At 32.6% G+C, this 15,160-nt stretch overlaps 1 protein-coding gene across 1 annotated transcript; it reads right to left on the bottom strand.

The window, feature by feature from the left end:
- Positions 1-7,393: 7,393 nt before the first annotated feature.
- Positions 7,394-8,023, bottom strand: LOC132644250 (uncharacterized). The gene has a single exon (XM_060360830.1). It carries the CDS (start codon positions 8,021-8,023, stop codon positions 7,394-7,396), a length of 630 nt encoding a protein of 209 aa, XP_060216813.1.
- Between the last annotated feature and the right edge of the window lie 7,137 nt (positions 8,024-15,160).

The following is a 15,160-nucleotide window of genomic DNA, read 5'->3' as shown; positions in this document are numbered from 1 at the left end:
TTCATTGCCACGTGCGTATTCGTAGCAAACACTAATATAATAAAGTTTTAAATACGGAGCACAAACTACAATATTATATTAATCGTGTTTTGAACATAGTATCCATATTGACAAAATCAAACAATATATATAAAAAAAAAAAAATGAACCCCATATTAAAAAAAATTATAATATTAAAAAAAAGTGATGGTTTTGTATTCGTAGCAAACACTAATATAATAAAGTTTTAGATACGGAGCACAAACTACAATGTTATATTAATCGTGTTTTGAACATAGTATATATATATATATATATATATATATATATTATCTGCATAAAAATAGTACAAACTAATAATGTCCAAAAAAAAAGTGCACCCCATAAAGGGTGGACCTCATACTAAACAACATCAAGCAATATATATATATATATATATATATATAAAGTGGAACCCACCATCTCCAAACTCACTGTAAAAAAAGTGGACCCCATATTAACAAAATCAAGCAATATTAAAAAAAAAAAAAAAAAAAACCCCATATTAAAAAAAAATAATGTAAAAAAAAAAGTGCAAACTTTGTATTCGTAGTAAACACTAATATACTAAAGTTTTAGATACGGAGTACAAACTACAATGTTATATTAATCGTGTTTTGAACATAGTGTATATATATATATATATATATATATATATATATATATATGCATAAAAATAGTGCAAATTAATAATGTCCAAAAAAAAAAGTGCGCTCCATATTAAAAAATCAAACAATATTCATATAATTTCCAAAGTATCTCATTAAGTCAATAATGATGGATTCATTGCCACGTGCGTATCAATCCATTAGTGGGAGCAAATGAAATTTCTTTTCTTCAAAAAGTTAAGTAGTCAAACCATACAGTTTTCTTTCTTTTTTTATATTAGCCTGAGATCTAATCTAGATATTAAACTGTTGTATTTGCTATTCCGCCATGTCATTTATTTTTTATGTTCACTAAAATAAATATACTTAAAATATTCATATTTTAAAATAAGATAGAATTTAATTAATATTTTATTTTTATTCTTACTCTAATAAATGTGAAAAGAGATTAATGTCGTAAAAAAAAAAAAATATCAAATGGAGATCAAATAATGAATAAGGTAAATTAGTCAAATTATAATTCTAATCGACGTTTTCTTAAAAAACCATGCAAAAGACAACATGACAAGTAAAATGAGCTAAACTGAGAATATTTACCAAAAATTAAAAAATAGTATTTCTTCGTTTAAATAGAAAATCAATTTCTACTTTGTTTCGTTTTAAACATGTAAAATTAATTTAATAATTTGAATTAGAACTATCCAAATCAAACTTTGATAAAAAATAATAAGTATTTTACACCTTTAAATTAATCGAATTAAAATTGAAAGTATCAACTGATGCTTAAATATTGCTATTGTTTTATCTCAAAGAGAAAAAAATAGTTTCCTTTTAAACAAGTCTTCTCTTTTAAAAAATATTAATAAATTTGCTGATTTTGTATTCGTAGCAAACATTAATATAATAAAATTTTAGATACGGAGCAGAAACTACAATGTTATATTAATCGTGTTTTGAACATAATATATATATATATATATAATCACTATTCAAAGACAACTACATACACATAGATGCACTATAATCTAAAGTGTTGGGCCCGTGCGCAGCATGGGCATAGGCCGTCTAGTAAATATAGAAGCGTGGGTTGGGAATATGGATCGTCGACATGGTCCTCATGTGTTAAAAAAAAATCAGGCATTATTCATGTAATGCCCAAAGTATCCCCCATTAAGTCAATAATAGTGGATTCATTGCCACGTGCGTATCAACCAATTAGTGGGAGCAAATGAAATCATTGTACAACAAAAACATGAACCCCATATTATTGCTTTTCTTCAAAAAGTTAAGTAGTCAAACCATACAATTTCCTTTCTTTTCTTATATTACCCTGAGATCTAATCTAGATAATAACTGTTGTATTTGCTATTCCGTCGTGTCATTTATTTGTTATGTTTACTAAAATAAATATACTTAAAATATTTGTATTTTAAAATAAGATAGAATTTAATTACTTTTTCATTTTTATTCTTACTCTAATAAATGTGAAAAGAGATTAATGTCGTAAAAGAAAAAATAACATTAAATGGAGATCAAATAATAAATAAGGTAAATCAGTCAAATTATAATTACTTTTTCTTAAAAAAACGTGCAAAAGACAACACGACAAGTAAAATGAGCTAAGTGGAGTACTTGAAATTAGATTAAACTAAAAGTATTCACCAAAAATTAAAAAATAGTAGTTCTTCGTTTAAACAAAAAATTAAATTTCTACTTTGTTTCATTTTAAACATGTAAAATTAATTTAATAATTTGAACTAATGTAAGTTTGATTTAATTTTAGAATTATCCAAATCAAAATTTGATAAAAAATAATATGTATTGTTTAGGTCCAATCTACATACATTAACAATAGAATATTTTACACCTTTAAATTAATCGAATTAAAATTCAAGTTATCAACTGATGCTTAAATATTGCTATTGTTTTGTCTCAAAGAGGGGAAAATAGTTTCCTTCTAAACAAGTTTTCTCTTTTAAAAAGCATTAATAAATCACATAAAAATATCATCTTGAATAATTTGAGTTTTTGCAAAGTTTATATTCGTAGTAAACATTAATATGATAAATTTTTGGATACGGAGCACAAACTGTAGTATTATATTAATCGTGTTTTGAACATACAACTTATTAGTAATATAAGTAAAAATATTCAAGCGGATTTTTATTTAAAAAGCTGACAAAATAATGAATAAATAATTGCAATTATGAGAAATTATATAAACAATTAACATTGATAAGAACAAATTTTGAAATAAAAGAAAAATATATGGGTAAAAAAATTAATTTGATGTGTAACTATATAACATAAACTTTAGTAGAATTTAAATTAAATTTTAAAGAAAATACATTTATGATGTGAGACTACACGATAATATTTTTACTAAATTGATATAAATGATAAAAGTACTTATTAACAATATATCATTGTAATTATGAAAGAATAATAGAAGCAAATATTTTGTCATGCTAACAACTTTTCTGTTATATGTCGAGATAAATTACGCATTTGAATTATGCGCTGAACTTTCTAATTTTTATTTGTGAGTGGTAAATAAGAAATGATTAATCTTCAAGAGAATAATGTATAATGACTCATGGTTGTTGTATAAAATACAATTCAATTTAAGAAGCAAATATATATCTTTGCAAACCAAATAAATTTATAGCATTAGGCGATAGTAAAAAGCAGATAGAATATTAGATTCTTAGTGCTTTACAACTTAAGAAATGAATGTTCTCATAATTAAAAAATAATAAGTTATGTTACTTTATTAAATTATATTAAAGTTTTGGTTAGGGCCAGTAGAATGTTGGCCAAAACACTATACACGTTTTTGGTAAACAACTTTTAATATTTTAATTTTTATTAAATAGGCAAAATAGTAGCAGTAATTTTAACTTTTCTCTATATCAAATTAATCTAAAATTTGTATTCAACCATATGAGCACGGGCTTTAGATTATCTAGTACATTTAAAAGATTTGGTAAAAGTAGAACACACCTGGATTGCGTGCATATTGATAAGTTAGTATTTTACTAACTTATCTATTCTTTAATCTTAGATTTTTGCTATGTTTGAGTAATAAATATTACATTTGATGTTGTTTACTTCCATTTTATAGATTTTATGTGATTTCGAAATGATCGAGAAGAAACCATGTGAAAACAAGTCAAAAAAAGGCCAAATTGAAGAAATGAGAAAAAATGGCTAGAAGTGCAAAAACCGTACAGTTTTGTAAATCTGAAAATATGGTGCTGTTTTTGGTCTTATTTTTTATTGGAAAGATTGGGGAATTATAAAAGCAAGACTTGGGGTAAAACTACTTTCATCTTTGGCCATTCATACAAGTCTTGGAGAGCTAGGGTTTTTGCACCCACACTTGGAGATTGAAGATTCGAAGACTTGGAGATTGAAGATTTGAAGACTTTGATAAAAAGAATCTTAATCCTCTACTCATTTATTCAATTCTTTGTTATATATTGACTATTTAAGTGCATAGTATTTCATTCCAATGCTTGAAACTTGTTTATAGAAATATATGTTGTTAACGTTTCGGATTGAAACTCTTGTTATGCTTATGTACTGAATGATTTTTATCTCTAATGAATTGGGTCTTTGTTTCTTTAATTAATCTTGTTCTTTAATATTTCTTAAGGGATAAGCTAACCCTATGACTTGCCCATTTACTTCGATTTACGTTCGAAATAGGAAAATTGAGGTTGGGAAAGATTAATTATCAAGGATTTGGGGCTTTAAACCCCATCTAATAACTTGAGCTAAGAACAGGAAAGTTAACTTTATAGATTCAATTGGTAGTGCTTAAAATCACACTCTAAAGCTTGGAAAAGTTTAGAGTAAAATTCATTGATTTGGTTGGAAGACTTTCAATGAGATTTTAGAAAGTATTATTTATTAACATAAACTCGCTCTTAGTTGTAAAATCGTGAAATGCATTGGATCGTTACTTGAGACTAATTTCCCTTGTATCCATGCTTGTGGTCATTGATCATTTTACTTACTTTCTAGGTTAGTTTATATTTCCGTATTAGTTAAATCGTTTCAAAATCAAAATATTATCAAGTGTTTGGCTTAGCATAAAAAGTGATAATTTCTTACTTGCTTGATCGCCTAGTATATTGCTCCCTGTGAGATTAGACCCCGACTCATAATTGGGTAAATTATATTGCATACGACCGTGTACATTTTCTCTTTGAACAGTAAATTTGGACGTTATCACACGTATCCATTCCTAATCTCATATAGGAGCTACTGCATAGTGATCTACAAAATTCTGTGGTACATTTTCAATTAGGTGATTTTGTGATTGCTACAAAATTATTATTATTATTAATAATAGTTGCTCTCTTAAATGATAAATTTCAAGTACCGTATCAGAATTTATCGAATCAAACCGAACTTTGAAATTTCGATATTTGGTATCTACTTTTAATTTTGGATTATAGAATTATCGAAATCAAATTTTAAAAATGCCCAACCGAATACCGAACGGTCACCTTACCTACAGTACCTTTCCCTTTTTCTCTATTCGTTCGTTATTCATTCATTTCTTCACTTTTTATCCCTTTTTCCTTCTTTTTGACCCCCTATAGTCATTACTTAACTCCAAAACACTAGAAACTGTTATTCCTATTTAAATAACCAGGTTAATTCCTCTTTTTCTCCTCCGAATTTTTTGCAGAAAACCTATAAATTTTCTCTTTTCTTTAAATAGCTTCTACCATTTCGTTATTTCCATCACCCACCCAATAAATAAAATATAGCTTCTAAAAAAATGAGGGACCAATGTACACAATTAAAAGGAGAATTAGCTTAAAGACCGGAGAACCAAGTAAGAAACCGTATAAAGATGTGACTACTCTAGTCATCTTCATCTTAAATAGTTTATTGAACTAATTTTTCTTAGATTTGTTACTAATTCTTGAATTGACGTTAAAACACACGTACTGCCTATCCTCTTTCAAGTGATATAACGTTTTAAGTTCTCTCGTTGTAGTTGTGTTTTACCCATTAGTAGAAATGAGTAAAAATGAGCTTTGATTTTGATAGTTGCAAACCTGCAATTTTCGATATCATTGAAGGACCCATTGTAGTATTTTTCGAATTTAGTATATAGTGAAAACTTATTGGTTAAGACAAAACAAAATCAGAAAAACTTGTGCAAATATTGCTAAATTATTGTTTGTAATAGAAATATATAGAAGCAGCCAATGTGTTACCTAGTTTCAATCATGAATTTTCCCCCTGTTTCTTTTCATGTGCTCCTTTTGAATTTTGAACTTAACTCATTGACCGGTGCGGCAATGTGGTTTCACCAAGTGAATGGTCACAAAGATTACATGGCTGACTTTGTTCTTTCACTCCTTTGATATATAATTTTGGATAACTAGATTTGTTTATAACATTACTGGAGTTTCGACGTGTATAACATGATTTAGCTGAATTTAATGGAATCTTTCAAAAGAAAAAAAGTTATTGTGCTTTGTAACATTCCAGTTTCGAACAATAGACAAAGTTCTGAAGGGTGCTTTAATTGATAAAGAATCCCTCAAGCAAGATATGGTTTAATCAAGGAAAAGGGAATGTTTTTCTTCCGGAGAGATGTTTGATGCAAACTTTCTCATAAGCTAAAAAAATCCCTTAGGTCATTTGTAGCCGAAGAGACGTAAATATTGCATATGTTACCACTTTAATTGGTAACATAAATACTCATCATTACCACCGTAACTTTATTTGCTTTTCCATTGGGGCAATTCTGCTAATTGCCCTTCTTTTGGGGTGGTCTTTAACTTTTGCCCCTCAAATTGGTGGTCTTTAATTTTTGCCCTTCACCTAAAATCTATGGATTTCGGGTTCGAATCCCCGCTTAATCAAAAAATTTAAAAAAAATCTCAAGGCAGAGTTTGAATTTCACTCTGTCCCCTACGACAGACTTTTAGTTATGCTTAACTAAAAGTCTGCAGGAGGGGGCAGACTTTGCCTTGAGGCATATATTTTATTTTATTTTACTTTTAAGGTAAACTTTTAGCCATGTCTTAAGAAAAAGTTCCGCCTTATAGGCATACTTTTAGTTATGTCTTAACTAAAAGTGTGCCCTATAAGACATAACTAAAAGTATGCTCCATAAGGCGGAACTTTTCCTTAAGGCATAACTAAAAGTTTGCCTTATAGGGCAAAGTCTATGCCTTAAGGAAAAATTCTGCCTCATGGGGCATACTTTTTGTTATGCCTTAACTAAAAGTCTACCTCATAAGGCATAACTAAACTATGCCTTAAGGAAAAGTTTTGTCTTATGGGACAGACTTTTAGTTATGCCGAATCCGGCATAACATTAGTTTTTCCTTAAGGAGTGTGTGCCGGATCCGGCATACACGCCCCCTAGCCTTGCGAAATTATTTTTTTATTTTATGGTTGAGCGGGGGTTCAAACCCAGAACCTCAGATATTCGCCCACCTTTCCAAGCGAAGGGCAAAACTTAAAGACCACAAATATGAGGGGCAAAATTTAAAGACCACCCCGAAAGAAGGGCAATCCGCGCAAAAAAATGTTTCCATTATTGTAGTTGTTACTGGAAAAAGCCCACGTTCTTCTATTATTGCCAAATTTTGTTTTAGCTATTATTATTATTAATTTTTTTTTTTTTTTTTTTGGTAACTAAACAGTTGTATTAATCACCAAGTGAACATTACATAACTATAGCCATATTTACACAATAGGCTATTTCCAAAGAAAGATGACTACAAATCCTAGCAGCTAGCTGAACATATAGAAATCAAAATTGGAGCTGATCTACAATTTCTCAGTCCAGTAGCTGCTCTAACACTGCAAATATAAGCGACATCTTTAGCTATCGCAAGCCAATCTCTTCTTCTTTTTTCAAATATCCCCTGATTCCTTTCTATCCACAATGCATAAATAGTCTCAATGTAGACCATCTTGAATAGTCGAGCTGCCTGAGATTTGCCTTTAACTTTACAGATTGCCCATTGAATATGTTGTCCCCAATCAGTATTCAGAAACTGAGGCTGTTGAATCCAATTCATCACTTTGTACCACACTTTCACAGAGAATTCACAATGAAGGAACAAGTGATCTCTGGTCTCATTATGAGTTTGACAGAGAACACATTGTTGGTCTATACTCATTTCCCATTTGGTCAGTCTATCTACAGTCAATAATATGTCTTGAACATATAGCCATATTGTGAATTGTGCCTCTTGCCTTGCTGTATTATCAATGATCAAACTCTTCCAAGGGATTCTAGGTCTGTCACCAATCAGCTGCAAATATATCTGTTTACGGACACTATTGCTAACTGTAGGGCTGATCTGCACTTGATGTAACACTGCTCTTGCTTCCATAAGCTTTCTAGTCATCCAGAGGCTTGTTGGGGAATGGGAGCAGTAAAGAAGGGTTGATCCTTTGTATAGAAAGCATGTTGTCCAAAGTTTATCTTGTTTGTTGGCCAAATCCCAGCAGGTTTTAACTAGTGCAGCCTTGTTCCATAAATGAATGTTGATCATATTAAGCACTCCTGTTGTTCTGGGTGAGCACACTCTGTCCTAAGCTACTAGACTTTTCTTAGTGATGACATTTTTCCCTGACCAGATGTATGATCTACAATAGGCATCAATAGTCTTCAACACTTTAGAAGTAATAACAAACAGTTGTGCCCAGTAAGCTTGTATTCCAAACAACACAGATTGTACAAATTGCACTCTTCCTGCATGAGATAACTTCTTTGCTGTCCATGATGTAATTATGGCTACAATTTTCTTAATCAAAGGCATTCATTGCACTAGAGGTTGTTTCTTAGTGGACAATGGAATGCCTAAGTACTTGAATGGTAAGTCCTCTATTGTAAAGCCAAGATGCCGAACAATCAGAGATCTCTCTTGGGTTGCCACTCCTCCAAAATAGACACAATTCTTTCCTATATTTGCTTGAAGACCTGATGCAATAAAGAAAATGTTGAAGCAATGATGCAAAGCATAAATGAAAGGTAGATCACCTCTAGAGAATAACACGAGATCATTTGCAAAACACATATGTGTTATTCCTAGCTTCTTACACTTTGGGTGATATATGAAGTCCTTCTTCCCCTTTAGATCACATAGCAACCTACTTAAATATTCCATTGCAGTGGCAAATAGATATGGAGATATAGGATCACGCTGCCTAAGACCCTTCTTAGCATCAAATGGGGCAGATGGTTCACCATTAACTACAATTGAGTAATGCACAATTTAACACACTCCATGAGCCAATCTATAAACTGTTTTGGAAATCCAAGGCATAGTAGCATCTGCTCTAAGTATGGCCACTCCACTGAGTTGTAGGCTTTTTTCAAGTCAATTTTCAGCATACATCTGGGGGATACATGTTTTCTATTATAACCTTTCACCAAATCCTGTGCTAGGAACATATTATCTGCAATTTTCCTGCCTGGAGTAAATCCTGATTGAGCCTGACTAATAACAACAAACATAACAACTTGTATTCTAGCTTCTAATACCTTTACTATTAGTTTATAAATGATAGTACAACAGGATCTAGGCCTATATTCCTTCACATTGGTAGGATTAGCAGTCTTTGGTAACAATGTGATAGAAGTACAATTAAAGGCCTTGTACAATTTACATGTGGTGAAAAACTGTTGAACTGCTGCAATGATATCCTTCTTGATGATAGGCCCTGCTCTTTTATAAAAGCAAGCATTGTATCCATCAGCACCTGGAGCTTTATCTTCTCCTATGGAGCTCAACCCTTTGTATATTTCTTCCTCCGTGACCCCTTTACATAGATCCACTCTTTGCTGATATGATAAAACAGGACCATTTCTCATCACCACTCTGTTTACTGTTGGTAGGAAATTCTTTTCTGTACCCATCAGTGATTTATAGAAGTCCACAATTTCTAGTCTGATCTCATCTTGCTCTATCAGCTTTGAACCTGCCAATGACTGCAATTCCAATATTTGTTTCCCATGGACCCTCTTTTTGATTATAGCAGAGAAATACTTGGAGTTTGCATCACCTAGTTTAATCCATTGGGCCCTAGACTTTTGTTTTAGAGCATTTTCTTCAATCAATGACCATTTTTCCAGGTTAAGTAAGTAGTTCTTTTCCATATCCAACAAGTTATTAGTATAGTGGGTCTACATCTGCTCTTGTATACTTTGTAATTCCTGTCTAGTGGAAATGATCCTTTGAGATATGTTGACACCCAATTTTGTCCCTCCTTTATTCCAATTTAATTCCTTGGGCTTCTAAATTTATTAATGAGCTAAATACTTTATTTTAACCACTATTTTTATTGCTACTACTATTAACATTGTAATCCCTCTTATTATTTTCATCTTCACTATTTTACTATCAACATCACTAACATTACTTTATCACAATTTTTAATGGTTCGTCATCATTTCATTTTCGGATTTGTACTCGTTAAATTAATTATAAGTCAATACTTTATTAAGTCCTTTATTTTCTACATATTAATCACTAATTGTCATCACATAATACATATTATACAAGTTAATCACTTAGAAGTTGTAGAAGTTAATTACTAAAAAGCCCAAAAGGAATTAAATAGAAGAAGAAAATACCCAACAATTTCAGCTATTTGAAGTCCATTCTTACGAGCCCAATTCGTGTATCTGCAGCCCTTATTTTTTTTTCAACTCACCAGCCCACTATTTCTAACCCGACGAGCCGACCCGCATTATTTTAAACTCATATTAGGGTTCTCTCTATCCTTTCTTTTTCTCATCAGCCGCAGCTCGTCTCTTTGACCTCTTTCCTCTTTCAACAAAGCTCCATTTTCCTCAACAATGGCAGGTTTTAAAACTATCCCATTTTCGTGCAATACGTTCTGCTCTCCTCTTCTATTTTAAACAAATAGCCAAGCTTCTTTCTCTCTAACTCAGACCGTGCCCCTCCAATTTAGAGTAAGTTGCTCACTTTTTCACCTTTTCTCTCCTCCTCTCTTTGTCACGAGATTTGGTCAACAATACATATCACAAGAAGCCAAGAATAACTTTTGCAGAGGTCTGAGCACAAGAGATCCGTTCACGGGTCTAATTCAACTTTGAAATCCCGCTCAAAATCATTAACCCTAGCACTCTTCTTCCACCTATAAATACATCTCTAACTCCTAAGCCGAAAAAGTTTTTTCTTTCTTTCTTTCTTTTGAACATCGGGGAAATACCACCACACGAAAACAATCTGCTCATTTTTAACCCTAGAAATCTTTAATTTCTAGAGTTCCTCCTTCTATCTCGGTTAAAGTTTAGCTGCGAGAGCGATTTAGAACTCATTTGTGTCAAGTTCGGGTCTGTTCATAACGGGAGAGTAGATTCGAGGTCTCGACGTCCTAGTTTGCTGCACCCGAAGAAGGTCTATAAATTTCTTATCTCTTTTAATTCTTTTGTAGCTTTTATGTAATAGTTAAACACTAGTTATGTGACTAGCTTGGATTGATTCTGTGTTTATTATTCTGTCTTAGTAGAATGTGTGATATTACATGATGATAGGTAGTTGTATTATTACTATTAGTTTCAAGTGGAGTGCATAATGCATTCAAATCTAGTTTTGGTTTTGTTGATTAGTTCACTGTTTAGATCTGAGTATGGGTTTAGTTCGTTAATTATATGATTAGCATGTCTATTAGTTAATCTTTAGTCAAGTATATGTCCACCTACATGATACTTTAACACTATGCTTAGTCTTTAAATACCTGTTATATGGTTTAAATAGGATTGATGTACAACCTGTAATAGACACTTATGTATGGTTTATGGCCCTGCTTCTTAAATTACCTGGATTTATCCACATGTTTGATTAATTTAGTGATATTAATGAATTAAAATAAGTATATATATGTTAGGCGTGTGTGGATTTGTACGTTGTATAAGCTCAGAAATGTGTGAAAGAGCATATTGTTCCTGTTTCTTCCTGGGTACTGTCCATTTGGAAATTGTCTAACTATGTGAATGAGTAGTTTGATGAATATTGTGCCAACCTTAGTACCCTGTTCAGTTGAAACTGCTGAAAATACTTAGATATTTAAATAACATGTTTGATGATTCACTTAATCTGTATGTGACTCAGAGTTGTTATTTGGTAGCACAAAGTCATATCTAAGTATATATGTATCTGGTTCTCGGTCAATAGAGTTGGCATTTCAAAATGATATTTGCTTCAAAGTGTTTAGTTGTCTTTGTATGTCTACATTGTTAAAATTTGATGATAAGCTGCATGTAGGTTTGTGTGAGTCTATCCAGACCTAAGACTATGCCCAGTTGAGATTAAATGACATATAATCTGATTTATAAACTGACCAGGACCTTTGAATGCTCCCTCCTTAGTGATTTTGTCCAAAAACTATAAGGCTGGCACCTTTAACTTGCTGCTGGCCCTAGTGTTGTCAAATCTCAGAATAGGTTCAAAAGAGTCTGAAGCATTTAAAAGCTCAGTTTTAGCAACTTTAAACCTATACAAGTGACCTGCCGAGTCTGGTGATGATATTTGAAGTTTTTTTATTGATGAAACATGCTAGCTGTGTGCTATTTGATCATTTCTTAATAAGTTGGATTTGTTTGTACTCACCTGAGGACATTGTATAAATTGGATGAATATACGCTCTTCTGGAATACTTGTCTGGATCTGTATGAAGGGAGGGATTTGTTATGACCCGTGTTTTCACACGTTTGGAAATACTTGAATTATATTGGATTCTTGAGATATAAGATCAATTTGATATTTTGTTGTACATAAGGGTTATGCATGAAAGATTAGAGTCATGAAAGTGTGGGACAAGGCTAAGGGTAATTTTGGAATTTTGGAAATTAGTTTCGGGAATTACAACGTGGACTATAAGTCATTGGGCCAAAAATAATGGAATGAAATTTAAGGCCCAATGCATTGGAGTGGCCGGCCATGGTGGCCCAAGCCCAAAAATTTGTACTAAATTTCCATGGATTAATTAACTTAAGGCCATGATCCAAGCCCATTACTTGGTCATGTGCTTGGTCATGTGACCAAGTCTTTAAATGATAGACATTAGAAGACTTAAGGCATTAAGAGACTTAGAAAAAAATAAGCAAGAAAGAAGTCAAGAACAAGAGAAAAAAAAGGGGGGTTTCGGGTTTGGCTTAGGAGAATAGCCATAAAAAATATTGTTCCAAAAATTTATTTCTTGTTGTTTTCCTACTAAGTCAAGGTTCCTTTGTAACTTGGTATAGTTGGTTTGGAGTGGGGAGCATCCAATTCACCAAAGTGATCATATATCCAAGTGAAGAAAACTTGAAGAAAAGGTAAGAATTTCTACCTTTTATTTGTGTTATGAAGTTTTGATTGTGTTGTAGTTTATGGAAATGTGTTGATTGTATGAAGAAATGGAAGTTTGCAAAGTGGGTATGTAGTATATATGTATGGCCGTGTATATACATGTTGTATAGCCAAAAATGTATAGAATTCATGTTGTATTCTAGTTGTGAATGTGATGGAAATTATGTTGAGAATGAAAGTGGAATAAATTTGATTGAATGGAGAAAAATAGCATATGGCCGTGTGGTATATTGGACTTGGGAATGAAATGGATTAAGTTTGTTTAGAGTATTGGAGTGTTGTTGTAATGCTTGATATGTAAATGAAGTTAGAATGATATAAGTTTGTATTGAATTGGAATGTAGAAACTTATGTCGTTTTAGTATGATTTTTCCGACATTAAGGAAATGAAGTTGTTTGGTTGTTAGTTGTGATGACCATTGATGAATTTGAAAGTTGAAAACTTGTTATGAAGTTGTATGCCAAAGATTTGATGTTTTGCATAAGTTATGATTTTGGCGGAAGATTGTATATCATGTATATCGCGTGTATATCTTAAGGAAAACGATATGAAATGTTTCTAGAACTATATGGTGATGATCATGATGGTTGTTGAATATGAAATTATTGATCTTAGTTGAAAGTTGGGTTGAATTGAAGATTATGTCAACTTGTGAGAAAAATGACTAGTTGAAGGATATTTGTGTTTTTAATGTTCATTGTTGATATTGTTGTTGTCGTTTGGGTTGTTGTTGATGATTTATAGCCGAGTTGAATTCTCGGGGTGTCATATGTATAGGGGAAGTGCTGCCGAAATTTCGGTAGCCAAATATGCTTAAAGTTGAAATAATGGCATTAATAATTCACAATTGGTAAACTTGACCAATTGCAGTTTTTCGACGAAACGGGAAGTGAGTTTGGAAAGGCTTAAGGAGCGCGAAAGGTATGTAAAGCAAACCCAATTCTTCCCTTGGCATGCCCTTAGTGTATTAGGGTCGGATCCGGGCCTCGAAGGACCTCTTGGCCCTCGGAATCCGCAAGACAAAATTTCAGTTTTTCCTTCAGTAGAATTGAACCATTTTGATACGCTTTTTCTGAAATTATGCAATTGTGCTCTAAGTTACTCAGAAAGTCATAGAATGTCTGTATAACCTTCGTAGATGATATTATATGTTTAGAGGGCACAATTTGAGCCCGCCGCCTTATTTGTTCTGAGGCGGGCCCACTATTTACGTTTTTGCCCCTAATGTGTTAAAGCTTCCTTTTTAAGCGATTTTTGAAAGAAATGTTTTAATTACCCTACTAATCGCTTAACGAATATTATATTAAATATTCTGTTAAATATTATAAATTATTTTGACACTCGGAATGACTTCGGGAAAGTTATACTTCTGTAATTTATTATGATATCCGAAATACATTTATTATGATTCCGTCCGACCCCATTGGATTTGTTTGTCTTTGATACGCTTCATCGAGTCTTTGAAAACATTTATTATATTTTTAAATTGCATTAGTCTCTCACTACTCCATTCGTGGATGTCCCAATGTTTCCCACACTGAGCCCGGGCCAGGATATGTTGTCAAGCGTAATTCTCTGCATTGTTCGCCGCGCCCCGATGTGAGGGGGCAGGTATACGCGTACATGGGTCTGTGGAGTATGATGTGCCATGTCCGCCTATTCTGATCTGATCCGCTATGGCCATTCTGATATGACATTTTATGATACGGGGCCACACCCCCTTTTCTGATTCCTCTGTATTGTGGCACAAGTGTCGGGAGGGTGACCACGTTCTGTCTGCCGAGTCCCGTGGCAGGGATCGGATATGATGTGACATATGTTTCTGTACACATTCTGTCTAATTTGGAAATATGCATTTGACACTCTGGATTTTGTACCCATTTTCTGTAATCATTATGATTTGACTTCTGTGATTCCGCTTTACATATTCAGTACATATTTCGTACTGACCCCCTTTCTTCGGGGGCTGCGTTTTCATGCCGCGCAGGTACGGACGACAGGTTTGCTGATCCGCACGTTTAGGATCCCATTTCTGCTATTTTGGGGCGCTCTCTTCTACAGAGCCCATCTTTTGGTACAGTCTGTCACTGCTATCTGGATATGTACTTTGTTCAGGGTATGACGGGGCCCTGTCCCGTCTTATGATTATGATATGTTCTGTA

This window comes from Lycium barbarum, chromosome 6 (assembly GCF_019175385.1).
Source record: "Lycium barbarum isolate Lr01 chromosome 6, ASM1917538v2, whole genome shotgun sequence".
NCBI classification, from domain to species: Eukaryota; Viridiplantae; Streptophyta; class Magnoliopsida; order Solanales; family Solanaceae; genus Lycium; species Lycium barbarum.
The sequence above is the reverse complement of the archived record's forward strand: the minus strand, read 5'-3'. Positions and strand labels throughout refer to the sequence as shown.